At 40.1% G+C, this 17,352-nt stretch overlaps 2 protein-coding genes across 3 annotated transcripts; both read right to left on the bottom strand.

Moving 5' to 3' along the window:
• Positions 1 to 1,363: 1,363 nt before the first annotated feature.
• LOC109629783 (leukocyte elastase inhibitor-like) lies at positions 1,364 to 7,650 on the bottom strand. The gene is made up of 10 exons (XM_069512493.1): positions 7,540 to 7,650; positions 6,926 to 7,107; positions 5,353 to 5,442; positions 4,687 to 4,827; positions 4,029 to 4,146; positions 3,114 to 3,256; positions 2,449 to 2,526; positions 2,180 to 2,269; positions 1,918 to 2,098; positions 1,364 to 1,774 (listed from the first exon to the last, which is right to left on the bottom strand). The coding sequence occupies exons 2-10, from the start codon at positions 7,100 to 7,102 to the stop codon at positions 1,545 to 1,547; spliced, it is 1,248 nt and encodes a 415-aa protein (XP_069368594.1). The 5' UTR covers positions 7,103 to 7,107; positions 7,540 to 7,650; the 3' UTR covers positions 1,364 to 1,544.
• Positions 7,651 to 8,224: 574 nt separating this feature from the next.
• Positions 8,225 to 15,694, bottom strand: LOC109629782 (leukocyte elastase inhibitor-like). 2 transcript variants are annotated; one of them, XM_020087685.2, is made up of 10 exons: positions 15,554 to 15,694; positions 14,088 to 14,269; positions 12,842 to 12,985; positions 12,059 to 12,199; positions 11,559 to 11,676; positions 10,875 to 11,017; positions 10,020 to 10,097; positions 9,231 to 9,320; positions 8,969 to 9,149; positions 8,225 to 8,874 (listed from the first exon to the last, which is right to left on the bottom strand). In XM_020087685.2, exons 2-10 carry the CDS (start codon positions 14,262 to 14,264, stop codon positions 8,648 to 8,650), a joined length of 1,299 nt encoding a protein of 432 aa, XP_019943244.2. In that variant the 5' UTR covers positions 14,265 to 14,269; positions 15,554 to 15,694; the 3' UTR covers positions 8,225 to 8,647. The 2 variants fall into 2 exon arrangements, with proteins under 2 accessions (XP_019943244.2, XP_069368591.1); XM_069512490.1 differs by having other exon boundaries at positions 12,059 to 12,220.
• Between the last annotated feature and the right edge of the window lie 1,658 nt (positions 15,695 to 17,352).

Raw genomic sequence — 17,352 nt, forward strand, 5'->3', positions numbered from 1 at the left:
GGTCACTGGATATGAGCTCACATCTTAGTAGTTGGAAGGGTCAACTAGTAAACGTAAGTTGACAAAACAGTAATCAAAGTTTCTATCTTGACATTTATTTGGCCCTCCACCCTCCATTGCAACAGCCAGAGGGCGATCAGCCATATGCAAATATATTAAATTAACTCAGGTAACCACACTCCTGGCTCTAATTTCTTATTCCCATCAAACAACTTCAGTAATTATAGAGCAGATGTTGCCAGCACAAGATTACATTGCCTAACTGCTGTTTTTTCATCTTCACAGCAACATGCACAAACATGAGAATATTATATCTGTTTTTTTTTTCTCATGCAATTACACAATAAGAATGCACACACAGTTTTATTACTGCAACACATGATTGCCCTGGCAGGATTATTGCCTCAGAAAAGTAACACATGTCAAAATTTTGTGTCAATGAACCTGCAGTAATTTTCTATTGTGCCCAACAAGGAAATGAAAACCCCCATGGACCTGCACACTGACTTCTTTGGTCCTTAACATTACATTTTCAAAAGGTTTGTCATGAAAAAATGGCCTTAAAATGCTTAAATGAAACTGAACACCTTCTTACCTCATATCATGACGAGGATCTATGAATACGCTGATTTAACATTTTCACTCCACCCTCACCTGCAGCGTGAAGTGAGGGTGTGTCAGTGTGCAGGTCCATGGGGGTTTTCATTTCCTTGTTGGGCACAATAGAAAATTACTGCAGGTTCATTGACACAAAATTTTGACATGTGTTACTTTTCTGAGGCAATAATCCTGCCAGGGCAATCATGTGTTGCAGTAATATTATCTATATATCTTTCAGCGGGGACCAAGCTGGGGCCCGCTACATATGCACCTGTCAGAATCTGTTGCGTGTGAGAACTTGCAAGTGCACATACACCCCCGCTGCAACCCGGAGCTTCCATAAATTCTGTGGGATTTTGAGCTTTTATTTCATTCCAAACTGCCACAAAATGCCACCCCTCCAAAACATTTGCACAGGTAATGACCAACAATCAAGTGTTTGATTTTGTGAGTATTTCAGATCATATCCACTAACTCCCCCCCCCCCCCCCCCCCCCCCCGATCTAGTGAATACTTCTCATCATATGCAGTATCTACCTTATAGTGAATGTGGAGTAGGTCCATCATTTCTATTAAATTACAGGGGGATACAAATTTTTTCGAGCTTTATTTTCAGCCAGCCACAATTTTCCCCCCATGTCAAATCATGTATATTACTATAAAAGGATTATTATTATTTTTTACAAGAAATAATCAATCTTTATGATATTATTGTCACTCTTGGCTGAACCAGATTAAATAAAAAAAAACTTGACATACAATATTTGGTAAATACACACTTTTATTTCATGTGTAAAAGCAAAAGAACACAAAAATGACCAGGTCTTAGTTTAAAACTGCATGTAAACTCTTGTTCTTTTTAGTATTTATTTTATATGTGTAGTGCAATTACATATACCTGCACTTAACATGATCACAATGTATTTTTCTCAGCAATGTAGTGCTCACTCAGGGGAGCTGTAGCGGCCAGCAAACAAAACAGACTTGGATGGGTTATGTCGGATGAAGAAGAGGAAGGGATGGTCTGCAATGAAGGTGCCTCTAGGCCTTAGTACACAGGTCAGCATCATGATAGCAGCAGTGGCTGCCGCAGCCTCGGTACCCTCCTCATTGACATCCACAAAAGCCTTGTGGACAACGCTTGATAGCACCAGGTCGTTGGAAGGAGACATGCCTGTTGCAGAAAAGAGAGACAGAGAATAAATTAAACAAACTTACCTGATCTCACCCTACATGACAGGAATGCACATTGATTTGATAGAACCTCAGGATTCTTTTCCCTGACATTTCCTGATTTTGATTTGTTTCATGTCCTACCTGAGAAGTCACACATATTTGGATCAAAGCCATCCACCATGCCCATGCTGACCAAGACATCATTCATGTCATAACTCTCCTCCATCTTGAACCGAGGCAGGCCCACCTTCACATCAGAGCGAGTCAACCTGTCTGGACATGTCCACTCCACAAACTTCTCATAGGTCAGCTCCTTCTCCAGCTGGGGGTGTAGACAAACTTAATTATTAATTTGTCTTGTGGATTTCTCTGTGGAAGTGATGGATGTGTGTGCATGTCCTACCTTCTCCAGACCAGTTGAACTGTCGTCTATATCCATGGGGAGAAAGATGAACATGCTGAGCTCCTTCCCTTTGTAAGGCATCTCCAGGACCTGAAGAACAGTGTGTTTCCGTAATAAAACAAATATATACTGAATAGATCACGGCTTTGTTCATAATCTGCTCATTTATATTTCATGGGATAAATGATCAGTTGAGTTGTTACCTGGTCAACAGGTGATTGACAGACTGATAGATTAATTATTAACTGACTCATTAAATGGTTAATTACCTGGCAGGAGATCTCAGCAATCAAGCCCAAAGGGAAATCATCATTCTGGTGCATCATCTTCACTGGCTTAGTCTCATTCTGAAATCAGCAAACAGAAACACCAGCTGAAAGCATATTCATGTCACCTTGTTGCAGTCAAGTAGATGTGTACAGCAGGGTGTAGTGACCAGACTGAGGGGAGGGGCTCATGAGGTAGAACGGGATGTCTGTTAACCAGAAGGTCTGTGGTTTGATCCCAGGCTCCTCCACTGTACATGCCTAAGTGTCCTTGTGCAAGACGCTGAACTCCAATATTGCCCTGAACAGCTGTGCTTGCAGTGTGTGAATGGTGTGTGCGAGAAAAAGTGCATAGTAGTGCTTTATGAAAGGGTGTGTGAATGGTTGCTGCTTTGAATGGTTGAAAAGACTAGAAAAACAACATATAAATTCAGTCTCATTAACATTACACTGTGACATCAATATTGAGGAGGCAAAACATGGCTTTTTCACTTTGTCAACCTGGTTCTGCTGATCTCACAGAAATTAATCATCACATTCATAATTTTGGGGGCTGACACAAAACTCACAAATACCAATACTGAATATCCAGCAACAATATCACTTCAACCATCTTTTGTTGAGTAGCTCTTTTACTCTGAGGGAACATTTTCTCTGTACAGTTTTACCTTATTGACTCTGAACAGAGCCTCTTTAGTGTCATTCTCCTGGAACTGCTTGTCCCAGTTGCTTTTGAAGTAGATGGCATTTACCAGCACCATACTGGTCGTGCTGTTCACCAGAGGCTTGGCCAGCAAATTCTTGATTTTACCTAAGAATTTGAAGCACAAATTTCAATAACAAGGATAACATTTACAGATGTTTCCCTGATGTAGAAATAAGTTAAATCATATTTATATGATTCAAATTCAGGGTTATTTACTGTATAATTTCTCATTTCTAGCTGTGGCTCATGAGGTAGACTGGGTGGTTTGATCCCCAGCTCCCCCAGTCCACCTGCCAAAGTGTCCTTCGGAAAAACACTGAACCCAAAATTGTCCCTGGTGGCTTTTTCATCAGTGTGCGAATCTGAAGCTGCTTACATAGATGCACTGAACTCCAGAGCTTCTCTGGACTTTCTCTGCAGGGGTTGTTTGTGTGAATGCAAATGTTCAAGTGAAAGCCTTTGGAATTTCTGCAGACATGTAGAAGACACTGACGAAGATGTCGAGTGAGTTTGAGGTGATAAGACGATGTTTAAAAAAAATAGATCCAGACAGGCAGGATTTGTCACAAACCAAAGAAACTAATCCTGTCAACTTGTGGCTGGAGCTCAGTAGCTGGAAACGGCTCCTCAGCTGCAGGTGAGGGTGGAGTTAAAATGTTAAATCAGCGTATTCATAGATCCTCGTCATGATATGAGGTAAGAAGGTGTTCAGTTTCATTTAAGCATTTTAAGGCCATTTTTTCATGACAAACCTTTTGAAAATGTAATGTTAAGGACCAAAGAAGTGTTGAGAAGGTGGAATAAGCCCCAGCAGTTCAGACTTTAACATACTGGTAAAGATAAAAACAGATAAAAACGATTGATGTGTGTGACCCACCTTGTGTGGTTTTCTCCACCCAGTCGTTGATCTTCAGCCTTGCAGCCTCATGATTGATTTTAAAGTCAACAGACTCTAACTCTGCATTGTAGTACTTCCTGGTTTGTTCTAAGAAATACTGGAACCATGAACAACACATTTCAATATTTTTGTGGAGACTCATTACAGCCAACATTTTCACTATTATTACTCTGCTTGCTTGTTTCCTGACCTCGGTACAGTATACCCCATATAGTGCACAGGGATAAAGGGAGCAGTATGTCTATGCATCTTTATCCATTCAAGTTTTTCATAGAACTTCACAGTAATCAGACGGTGAAGTGGCACCTTTTGATATTTTGTGTTTGAAATTGTTATCATTTTGTGGCTACAGTGCATACATATGTATGTGTTGAATCACAGGATCACTCATCACTGAACACTAACAAACAATGTATAAAACAATGATGAGAGGCTGTTCAGGAGATGACAATTTGATGTATCATTTTCTGTTGTTTATCACAGAGGGGAACATTAACACCAAATTATCTGCTCTTTCAAAGTTTGCCAGTGCTGGGGGGATACGTCATCCCCTGAGGACTTGTGTTACTTGAATCTGAAGGATATCTGAGCCTTTCATTCAATCCAGACCACACCCCATCATGAACACACACCTCACCTCTACAAACTGGTAGGACTGATCCCCGTACAGTCTGTTGGCAACACTGAGGGAGTACTTAGCCTCCGCCTTGTTCAGTGCTTTCAGTAGTTCATTGAAGGAAGCGTGGACATCGTCCTGGGAGCACTGGGTCTTCAAACACTGTCAATGAAGCAGACAAAGAAGAGTTGAGCCAGCAAATGACCTATATGTCTAATAAACATTCAAAAATGTAGGAAACTATATTTTGCCTGGTGTGTGTCCAAATCAACAACATATTTAAAGCTATGTTTGCTAAATTTGGTTTCATCAACATTCAGTGTTAATAAAAGGAAACGGCTTAATTCCAGTGTACTTGATTTGCCCAATACACTTTTGATTGGTTGCCATAGTTTGAAACCTCTTGATGGGGCAATCGTATTAAATGTTGATCTCCTGCAACTGCTTATTAAGGATTGAATAGCACAGAAGCAAGTATCTATAAACAGAGAATCCTGGACTACATTCCTTTGAATTATGTACCACTCAGAGACACACTTAACCTTCAGTCTAGCTACGCCCCACATTGCTTTGTGTGTCTGTGTTTTTTCTAAAATTCATATCAAGACATCCACCAATTTTGGAGACTAGCAGACACCACACAGAGCGTATGTTTGTTAGTTTCTGCTGTGGCACTGTGAACTTCACCTGCTGCTGTTGTCGCTGTTGCTGCTGTTGTTGCTGTTGCTGCTGTGCTTCTTCAGGCTGCAGCTTCTTTGCCTCACACAACCCGAGGACCTAGTGGTACAATTAGTAATGTTCACTGTTCAGTGAGACATCAGATGTCGTGTATTGGAAGTTACAATAACATCGCAGCATAGGGATGTTTGGGTTGTGTCGTATTTTGTGGGCCCACACACATTTAGACTGGGTTGGTGGATCAAAAATGGAGCCAGCTCAAACAGCTGATCAGAGATAAATTGTATTAACTGGAAAACTGGTGAGAGAAATCACATTGGCATCCTCAGTCATGGATTTATTGTGGCTCTATGTCCTCCTGTGTGGTGGTGAGTGGAGGTGCTTGTGTCTGGGTGTGCAGACGCTCTGACTAAGTGCTTCTAACTCAGAGCAACAAGGCCAGACCCCCGACTGAACATTGGCCAAAGAGATGGTCTTTAAAAATGTTGAGCCAGTCAGAAAAAAACACTCATAGAAAAAAGTACTGCAAGATTTATTTATGATAGAATTACATATGCAGGGGTTTTGTTAATTATGATAAATCAGGTCACTGGATATGAGCTCACATCTTAGTAGTTGGAAGGGTCAACTAGTAAACGTAAGTTGACAAAACAGTAATCAAAGTTTCTATCTTGACATTTATTTGGCCCTCCACCCTCCATTGCAACAGCCAGAGGGCGATCAGCCATATGCAAATATATTAAATTAACTCAGGTAACCACACTCCTGGCTCTAATTTCTTATTCCCATCAAACAACTTCAGTAATTATAGAGCAGATGTTGCCAGCACAAGATTACATTGCCTAACTGCTGTTTTTTCATCTTCACAGCAACATGCACAAACATGAGAATATTATATCTGTTTTTTAATTTCATGCAATTACACAATAAGAATGCACACACAGTTTTATTACTGCAACACATGATTGCCCTGGCAGGATTATTGCCTCAGAAAAATAACACATGTCAAAATTTTGTGTCAATGAACCTGCAGTAATTTTCTATTGTGCCCAACAAGGAAATGAAAACCCCCATGGACCTGCACACTGACACACCCTCACTCCCACGTCCTTGTTTTCACATCTTGTTTCACACAATGTTGTGACCTCTATGTAGCCTACATATCAGTTACCTCCACTGAATGTCTCATTGTACTGGTTGTTGCTGGCCGGGCACCCTCACATGATTTTATTGTGAATCAAATGAAGAATATCACTGTACATGCTAAATTATTTAATAGACATAAATTAAGCTTTAAAAAGTTTTTTTCCCTGAGAATCCCTATTTCTACTTCCTAATTAAATAATTAAATGTGTAAAATCTGTGATCCATTAAGTGACTAAAGTTTGAGAGTGACTTCCAGGTAGCCAGAAGTGGAGTTGTGCACATAATAGCCACCTATGCAGAATTGTCTCAGTGAGTGTCTGAAGCTGCAGTTTGTAGTGATTACAAGAAGCGGGACACCTTTCAGAAATGTCAGATGACAAACATCAGAAATTCAAACTGGACCAAATATAAGTGTGCATGTGTCTGCATGTTGTACCTCTAACATCTGTGTCTGTGTGTTGCCTCTGGCCCCCAGCATCACCATAGCCAGGGCTGAGGAGATGCTAAAAGGTGAGAAGAAGAGATTTGCTGTCTTGTCGTTGTCACTCAGCTGTTTGAACAGATCCAGACAGAAGCTGGTGTTGGCCTTGGACAGAGGGGCTGATGATGCCATTGTTTCTACAAAGAAAGCAAAGCATTAATTATAACATAACTCATTTTAAATCATGCTTTTATATCTATAACAAGCTATAAATCCCTCTGTTGCTGTGCCAAACTCCAGAAATAAAGTAGCTAATTTAGACTTAAATGGATTGTCTCTAATATAAAAACATAATAAATGATATGTTAAGACAATGTCAACTTTTAAGACTGAAGTAAGCATCATCTTCAATGTAAAATGTACATATTTTCAATGGAATATGGTGTAAAACAGACGGAAAATTTCAATCTTTAAACCATACAGGTCATTGCATTTATATTACTTCAAATCCTATTTATATAAACTATATTCTACAAATAATGCCAAATCTAATACATCTGTAGTAAACTCAGAGCAGAAACTGTGTACAAACTAAACAGTTCGGTGCTATGATCTCTGTATATACTTACAAGACAGAGCAGCAGGAGTTCAGGAGTCTCTCTGGAACACACAGTGACTTCAAGCTGACTTCTTTGTGAACAGGCAGGTTCATTATTTATAGGCGGTGCTGACACACCCACATAAACTGTCTTCCGCTTTTTATCCTCACAGTACAGTTTTTTCCACTCACCCATTCACTCACATATTCATACATCACTCGCACACTGTTGACACAGCCGACAGGTGAAACTCTAGGTTCAGTATCTTACACACGTGTCACTTAATGACAAGAATAGAAATATTGCTCTGATTCAGGTTTGTTGTCTGTGGCAACCAGAATACCAGAGGTTTGCCCCCTCGCTTCTCCAGCCTGTATCCTGTCTGTCAGTGTCTGACAAGATAGTGAACCCCGATTCTGGAAGTGCTGATAAATACAGTCCATTTTGATTGTGGATGTAAATTATTTCAGCACTAAACACATGAATGTAACTATTTGATGTATTCATCATCGTCATATATCACATAATGTCTCCTCACTTGAGGCTTGTTGCAACTTGCAGAGCAGATGATTAAGTCACTTTATTTCCAGAGGCAGCAGCTTCCTCTACTGGCCTCCTTCTCCAACACAAGGAAATACTGTTAGCCTGATGGAACTCAGCAGCAACTTTATTATAACACAAGGAAATATAGAAAAAAATGGAAAAACATGGCACATAGTGTTTATTATATTTTATTCACTACTTTTATGTATACTTTCATGAAGCTGTTTCGATAGTTACTAATATTTCATTTAATGTTCACGATATATGGTCAAGTTACATATAGAAGCCTTTTTCTTATTGAAATATGTGAGTGAAATAGCTCAGTTGGGATTTAATGCAGGCAACAGACTCTGGGCAGCAGACACTTTGTTTTGTAATCCTAGAGGTTAATGTGAGGGATCACTGTGCAGCGCCATCTTTTCCTTTTAGATTTCCTGTAGATTTGTGCGCCTGCAAATATAGGATGGGATTTTACATGTCAAACAGATGGGGAATGTGATTTATAGCTAGAGTAATGCAGAGGATGAATTATCAACCCTGAAAACCCCTGAGACATGTTAGATGTAACCCTCATACTGCCAAGAGGCACGGGGGTTCACTCAGGGGAGCAGAATCGACCGGCAAAGAGGACCGCCTTGTTGGTGTTGTGTTGGATGAAGAAGAGGAAGGGGTGGTCTGCGATGAACGTGGCAGGAATCATTATAGAGCGCTCCGGTAAAATGGAGCCAGAGGCGGCAGCAGCTTCGGTTCCCTCTTCATTTACCTCCACAAAAGACTTGTGGACGACTTTTGACAGCACCACGTTGTTGGCTGGAGACATGCCTGTCAGCAGAGGATGGAGGGCATTTGAAATATAAGACAACACTTCACTTAATACTACAGACAATCCTGTAACGTACTATAATGTGTGTCTCACCAGAGAAGTCACTCTTTGCGACATCGAAAGCATCCACCATGCCCATGCCCTTCAGGACATCATTCAGGTTGTACGTCTCCTCCATCTTGAAGCGAGGCAGCCTCAACTCGACCTTGGTTTGGCCCATTAAATCTCGACGAGTCCACTCCACAAATTTCTCATAGGTTAGTTCCTTCTCCAGCTGAGGTGGACAAAATACAAATCATTAGGCTGTTGGTTTAAAAATGTGCATTTTTTTAGTGAGTGCATATTCATGTCATACCCTCTCCAAGCCTGTTGTATCGTCCTCAATCTCGTTGGGCAGGAAGATGAGAATGCTCAGGTCCTTCCCTTTATAAGGCATCTCTAAGATCTGATCAAAAACATTCAGTTTGAATTTCACGTCATTCACAGATGTTTTCCTCATCCTGAAAAAACAAGTTGGTATTTAAAATAAAATCTGATCATCTATAACTGTGTTTTCAGGCGCATCATCTGGGAAACATCTGGACTATTGGGTCCAGACAATCTCCAGAGTTTGCCTTTCACATGTGAAGAATACAGCAGGACAGTATCTGGATCAGACGCGGTCCCATCAAAAGGAAAATGTCGGGAGCATTCAGTTGAGAGGTGGTGACTTGATAGAGCAGGAGGCAGGACATGATGTATTCATTCTGCTAATCAAGTTTTATGTATGGGACATTGGCACTGGTGTTCCTATCACCCAAAGCTCTCAAAACTCATTGTCTTTTCAAGTCAACATCTTCACACACACTCAAGTTTACACACATGCAAACAATCTTTCTGATTAGGTACTTAAAATGCATTATATCTATTTCAATATGCCTTCTCAATGTGATATTAATTATGTTATATATATCCTGTATCCTCCCGCCCAAACTCACACAACTACTTTCAGTACACACACAGCACTTTACCTTTACCATTCTACCCCTTTTACCTCAAGCGAAACTCATTGTAATCCTTGTAGATCATCAGTAGTTTATCAGTAGTTTGTTTCACTGAAACCTGTGAACACTGACAATCGCACACTGAGAACCATGGACATCACCTGGCAGTTGATCTCAGGAATGGAGGTGAAAGTGAATTCACTCTTCTGGCACATCATCTTCACTGGTTTAGTGTCATTCTGGAGACAACAGGAAACAAAACAAGACATTTTTCAGTTGAGGTCATCACTTTCTCAAAGCTCACGTTCTCTTAGGATAATTATGTCCTCTGTGCATAATGAGTCTTGTGTTGTTTTTTTTTCTTAATCATAGATCTGACCTGCACTATGATGTAGATAAATTATATAGAATTCAAGAAATCCAGGAAACGCATCAAAATATAATTAAAGTTCAAAAAATAAATAAAATAAATAAAAAACCTTGCAGAATAATGTATATTATTGGATTATAATTATTGACGCACTGATTGTTCTTCAGTGTCATGTTGTAACCAGTCAAGGTGGAGCCTATTTGAATATGTTCATAATTTGCCAGGGACCTGGGGAATAGACAAAAGTGGAAGTACAAATGGATTACAATGATTGAAATTAATCAAAATTGTTTTGTGGACTCAAAAACTTAACCAACCCCTCCATCGACATTTTTAATTTTTGGGTGAACTATCCCTTTAAGTCATTCCTCGTTTACTGTTAGTTATACAGCTTTGAACAAAGCCACACATCACTAAGTATACTTTGAGAAATTGTTCAAGCACACTGAACTTCCAAAAAACTTAGAAAAATAAGAATTCTTATCAAATCGTCACATTTATTTTTAGTATTGTTGGTGACTTTGTTTAATGGTGATTTTGTTTCAAATACTTTTTTCATGGTCTACCATCAGAATACCTTGTCAGCTACAGTGCTCAGGTCAACTGTGCACTGTAGACAACATCATTTTACAAACTCCAGCGTTACCTTGTTTATTCTAAACGCAGCATCAACAGTAGAATCCACCTCGAACCGTTTGTCCCAGCTGCCTTTAAAGTAGATGGCATTGATCAGCACCAGCACAGTCGCGCTGTCCACTACATCCTTGGCCAGCAGGTCCTTGATTTTACCTGATGAACAGTAAAAAGCAAAACCACCATCATCGTTGTTTTACCTCCTCATCTATCCTCAAAATGACCAACATTAAAAATGCACAAACCCGTGTTCAATGTGTTTTTTTAATTTCCTCCAGCAGGTTGTGCCAGACTCACAGTTTTGTTTTTTCCGTCTAAGACATAGGAGCCACAGAAGAGGCCTAATTGGTAGACCTCATACTTTATGTTAATGAGCTAACCCCACATAAGCCATAAAATTCAAAACACAAATGTTGCCTGGTGGCAATATCTCCAGCACACTTATTGTATTGTATATATGGAATATGGGCTGGAATTCGGGTCAGGTGAATTTCACAAATGATGCAGAGTTTACTATGTAGTTGTAAACCTGCAAAATAAATCTGTGGGAGAAATGTATTGGACTTTGCTTTGTGACTGTTTGGTTATTAACAGTGAGATTAAATTATAGTCTACTATAAAACAAGTAGAAGTAAAGGAGTGGCTGCGTGAGTGAAAGGGATGTTTCAAAATTTGTTTAACAGGTTCTGACGCATACCTTGTGTCTGCTCCTCCACCCAGCTGTTGATATTGACCCTGGCCTCCTCTGAGCTGGTTTGGAAGTCCACAGACTCCAGCTCAGCCTCGTAGTGCTTCCTGGTTTCCTCTAAAAAGTCCTGGAATCATAAGCAGCTCATTTGAATTCTCACAGACAACAGTTCTGTTAAACACTCAGTCACAATATGACTGACAAACTGCTACAGTTAGCACTTTTTCATTGCTGCTGGACGTAAGGGTTTTATCCAGGTCAGTTTTTTCAATATGTGTGGTCTGTGGAAACAGCTGTACAATGTTTTCTTTGGGTGTTTAATATTCACAGCACATAAGTACTGTACGTTCCATAATCAATGAAACTCTGCCAAAGCAGACATGAATGCCAGTTCTATAAACTCTTTCCTCTTTCAATTAACACAGTGAGGAGTGGCTGACATTTTATTCTGACACCAAATTCTAGGACTGCAGATTATGCCCTCACTGAATAAATGCATTGCCACGTACCTTAACAAACTGGTAGGACTGCTGTCCGTACAGTCTGTTAGCAATGCTGAGGGTAAACTGAATGTCTGGCGCATTGAGTGTGCTCAGCAGCTGGTTGAAGCTGGTGTGGACGTCGTCCTGACCATCCTGGGGCTTCATGCACTGCAAACAGCCAGAGAAGACCTGCGTGTTACACAAACACACTGAGACAGCAACAGGTGAAAGAAAAGCATGTGTTAAGTGAATGCAGATCATTGTTCTCCTGTTAAATGATGAGAATGGAGTAAAAAATCTTCTTGCTCATGCACCATGAATCAGCCAGAATCACATTTACACTTAGTTTCTATGTGCCGGCATGAATTAACGTCAAATGATTCTGAAACAGGTTGATTTTGGTGTCAGTGCTCTCATCATTTGACCTTTGACCCCAGAGATTCACAAGGTTTTCTTTAGTTTAAATCCTCTTTATGACACCCCCAGCACCTTTAGGAGAGAATGTGGAAAAGGCAAAAACAGACCAAACAGAAGTATTAATATAAAACATGTTTGAACAAAGTATTTCCACACTCAATTACCCACTGTTTACCCATCATCAGCGTGGACCAAAGAGGACCAGAGAGATCTAAAGCTTTGCTTTGGTTGACTGTGAGGACACTGAATTTTCCATCTGTTGCACACATCTGCTTAGTTAGTTGCACTTGTACTGTTGTACTTGCAAAAGATTGTAAATTAGCAATGCAGTGGGAAATTATGTGCAAAATATCCCCCCATTGTTAATCATCCCTTGCATGCTGGATTTGTTACCATGTTGCGCAGATAGTTTGGCAGTCTGGACTGCTGCTGTAACTGCGTCTGGAACTGAAGGCGTGTCTGCATCTGTGACTGCATTGGTGAATCCTCTCGAATGTTTGCCTGGTTTGGTTTCAGGGTCTCGATGAAGCAGAGGACCTTGAGGTGCAAATGGTAGTTTCTGTTAACGTCAGGATCTCAATTTCAACATTGTGTGAGTGTGTGTGTGTGTGTGTGTGTGTGTGTGTGTGTGTATCCAGAGAAAGGAAATCCCTCTGCAACCGACTGTTACAATCACACATACAAGCAAAGACATGCATGCACAGAGATATATTTTCTTCATTTCAACTGACAACTCTTACACCTACTAAATCAGAATGTTACTCAGACACTGCCCACACCCATTACAAGTGAAGCCTTTCTGCTCTGTGCAGTTCAGCTGCATCCATCAATCTCACATCTGAAAGGCCACTATGTCTGACAGTTGGAAGTAAATCCACACTTTGTTTACAACAGATGATCAATCCAAATCTGCTCGCTACGAGTGCAGTGTTATCCAATCGATCAAATGTAATTCATATTCCTATCTGGATAGAATGATTATAGCTATGTATGATGGAAAGTTTGTGTTTTAGATCCAACGTTACTGAAACAACACACAGGTATTCAGATTTTTTACTTACTTAAGCACCAATTCAACAAATAATCCCACAGCATAAGCATATTGACAACAATAAGTGGCATCTGTGAATTTATACTATGTACTATGCAATTCAATCATTATAATTGAATTAATATAAAGGAAAATGTGTATGGTAGCTGAAAACATTTACTCATAAAGAACAGTACTTGATGAAATGTATTCATTACTTTCCGCCATTGAAATTAAGCCGAGGATCATGTCATTTACTTTACTACTTATATCAAGATTCCATGTTCATAGTTAAAACTGCCTCTGTACACACTGCTGTTCAACATTTGTGTCAAATTTGATGTGTCCATTGGTTTAACATAAACTAGAAATGAATGTCTAGAGACCTTTTCTTTCTGTAATAGTTTTAGTTGACTACACAACCAGTACCCTGTGAACATGACAGAGCTTGCAATCTGAATCCACACCTTTTCTCCAATCCAAATCCAAATTCAAGATGTAACATGAACCAGATCCACTACCTTGCTGTGACAGCGCAATGTCTCCAACAACAGTTATGTCTGTGCAATTAATTTTATGTTTGTGTGTGTGTGTGTGTGCGTGCTGTACCTCTGACATCTGTGTCTGTGTGTTGCCTCTGGCCCCCAGCATCACCATAGCCAGGGCTGAGGAGATGCTAAAAGGAGAGAAGAAGACATTTGCTGTCTTGTCGTTGTCACTCAGCTGTTTGAACAGATCCAGACAGAAGCTGGTGTTGGCCTTGGACAGAGGGGCTGATGATGCCATTGTGTCTACAAAGAAAGACGGCGACAAGACGTTAATCCCAGAATTAAAGATTGACTTTATAAGTTGTGCTCCCACAAACAGTGGGCCAAAATGCTGTCCCCCTGATTATGTTAAACATGAAAAGAAAGAAGAATGTTACTCCAATCCCTTCAACCAACAATGCCATTTGTGCTGAATTACACATTAAAGGAGATTACTTTACCAAAAGATCAAACAAGTAAACTTCAAAATCAAGGAGAATAGTTTATGAAACACTGAAAAACTGATATTTGCAGACTCATACTGTAAACATGTCAAAGGTTTCTTGCTCTCTTTGTTACCTTAGTAACTGAATAAAGATCAACCCCAAAAATGATTTCTTTTGATTCACAAAATCTGAATAACTATCCAGATCTGCACCAAAATGTTCATATGTATCAGCACTGCACAGATGCCTGAGTTTTTCATAAAGATCTCTGCAATATTTCTTGTTGAAAAATGCTCTCTCTTTCAATGTTGAAGAAAGTGAAAAAAACTCAATCCTGGTACAATCCTTAGTCAAATCCAATTCAAAAGTTAATGGGTTCTCCATTAGCCCATGCCCCACCCCTCCGCCAGGTTTTGATAAAATTGGTAATTATTTGAGTAATCCCACTCACAGTAAGACAAACTGTAATACAAACATAGCCTCCTTTGTGGAGGTAATTAAAAAACAATATGATATTAAATTGGAAACAATAAGATTTTAATGCAGAGAATAAAGATAAATACAATGAAATTGATAGAGATAAGGAATACAAAATATAAATGTTATGGTTCAGTAGCCTGATGACCTGCTCAGAGGACTCGTCCACACTGCCTTCCAAATGGTGGCATGGTGATCAGTTTGTTTGCAGCGCCACAGTCCATGCTGATCTTGCACACCAAGGCAACACATGGTGATGGTAAATGATGTGTATGTCAGAGAGTTATGGTGGCACAGACCTCAGTCTCTTTTATGAGACACATTTTATTGAGAATAATAAAGTGTTATAGAGACGCTGCTACTTTAACATTGTCGCCATGGAATTCAAGTCTTCGGCCTCTTGGTTTCATCTGCCATCTGTTAAATACTGTATATATATTGTTTTAAAAGTTGAGCATCCTGCAGGGCAAATCTTTGGGATTCTCTTCCTCATTGCTGTTTTCTCTTACATCTCCAGCACATGAAATCACATGAAACAGTTGTTAACTCTATCAACTCTCTGATTGATCTCTTTTATCTTTCTTATGGAAATCATACAATAAGACAAGATCCTGTATTTACTCACAGACACTGTTCTTCAAGTCACCAAGCGATCCGTAAGCTCTCAGTTACAGCAGCGACTGTTCTGTTTGAGTCAGCTCTCTGTCATGTTATAGGCTGACACACCCAAACTCAAGGAGTCGGCTGCCGCCTGAGAACATGTCGAGAGAAATCACACCCATCGCCTTGTGCCAATGGGTTTGGTGCGGAGATGCCTCTGAGATAAGACGTCCCTGAACTAATTAAGTGAGACAGAAAAGCTATGTATATATGCATGGGTGAATAGATGCATGGGTGGATGTAAAGGTGAAGTGCAATCAACAGCTGACTGAGCAGTAATTCTCAGAAACATACATATAGAAACATTGCGCACTATGAATCTGTGCAATGTGACGCAGTTTCAGCACACACCCATCGGTATCAGTGGCTCTGCAGCGGAGCATGAGATCATTAAGTTCCCCTTGGAGTGAAGATATCAGATTCACTCACATGGTCCACGGGCACGATCAGGTCAAACCATAGACTGTATATAAAGATCAAACAGGCTCAGCAGAGATCGCACTTTTTCAGTAAAACAAAACAAACAACATCTTAACTTTCACTAACGTTTACGTCAGGAGAGCATGTACTTCCATCAAGGCCAAATAGTACATTTAAATTCAATCGAGCTGCACCAAATTGCACATATGTGTAGATATTACTCCCCTACCTGATTTCAGTGAAAATGTCAAGAATGCTTAAAATGTTAAATAAATCAGATCCAGATACACAGCCGAATTTAATAGGATCTTCCCTGACCCACACCACATCTTTCCAGTGAGTTTCATGGTCATCCATCCTGTAGTTCTTGTGTAATCAGGTTTCTACAAACATACAATACCTGAAGCTGCAGAAAGTAATATGTGGAGCTGGGAAAATCTAAATTTTCCTCCCCTCTGTTGAAGAGCTTCACTGGAACCGGCTTCTACAGAGGGGATTGACAGGGAACCCTCACAGCCTCTCTACAAGCGGGAGGTTTCTCCCACAGACTGGCAAAGGGTTGTGGACTCTCACACACATAGTACAATTCAGCAATGATATTTATTATATGAATGAACAGTGTATTTACAGGTGGAAATGCAAATAATGTGAGTAAACACAACAGTCTCTAAACTATCAAACCAAAGTGCTGGGGAAATAGGCAACAAATCTAGAGTCCAGGTAACGGAACAATGAGCCAGTGTGGGTGAATCCTGGGGAGCAGGGCAGAGTGATTGTGGACGAGGGCGCTGGCTGAGCGTGCCTGAGCAGGTAAGCATGGGTGATCCTATTGTACATTCTGGCAAAGGGATCAAGGCAGAGGCCAGATTCTGCAGATGGTGAGTCATTGATTGTGAATGATGCAGATTAGGAGTGTGGAGTGATTGGTGGGGAGGGGCAGGCACGCTCATCCAGGTAACACACTGAGGGGAGAAAAAGCAAAGCAGGGGCAAGGAAACACACACACGAATATATTCCATCTTACTCATGGTAAACGGACCAAACACAGAGCCAAATCTCCACAGTCCCAACACAGGCTATCAGGCTGCCTAACAGCCAAGCCATCTCAGTGTAGCAGGTGGATTGCATAAGACTATGAACACTTCACTCATTTTTATTCTGTTTTGATACATGTGTAAAAGCTTAATATATTCTGTTTTAGTGAACTATTGTTTTAGATGTATCTGTTAAAGGTATGATGTGGGGAGTTATCAGCAGAAATGCAATACAATGATCATAGTGATGTTTTTATTAGTGTATATTCACCTGAAACTAACAATAATTGCCTTTTTGAAAATAAGATAA

This window comes from Paralichthys olivaceus, chromosome 17 (genome assembly GCF_024713975.1).
Source record: "Paralichthys olivaceus isolate ysfri-2021 chromosome 17, ASM2471397v2, whole genome shotgun sequence".
NCBI lineage: Eukaryota > Metazoa > Chordata > Actinopteri > Pleuronectiformes > Paralichthyidae > Paralichthys > Paralichthys olivaceus.

Excerpts from the sequence above, each read along its gene's own strand:
- LOC109629782 (XM_069512490.1), bottom strand. The coding sequence starts at position 14,264 with ATGGCATCATCAGCCCCTCTGTCCAAGGCCAACACCAGCTTCTGTCTG. Across the intron at positions 12,986-14,087 it reads CACAGACACAGATGTCAGAG|GTCCTCTGCTTCATCGAGAC; the intron begins GTACAGCACGCA and ends TTGCACCTCAAG. Across the intron at positions 9,321-10,019 it reads TTCCTGAGATCAACTGCCAG|ATCTTAGAGATGCCTTATAA; the intron begins GTGATGTCCATG and ends GTTTTTGATCAG.
- LOC109629783 (XM_069512493.1), bottom strand. The coding sequence starts at position 7,102 with ATGGCATCATCAGCCCCTCTGTCCAAGGCCAACACCAGCTTCTGTCTG. Across the intron at positions 2,527-3,113 it reads CTCTGTTCAGAGTCAATAAG|AATGAGACTAAGCCAGTGAA; the intron begins GTAAAACTGTAC and ends TGCTGATTTCAG. Across the intron at positions 2,099-2,179 it reads GTTCAACTGGTCTGGAGAAG|CTGGAGAAGGAGCTGACCTA; the intron begins GTAGGACATGCA and ends CTACACCCCCAG.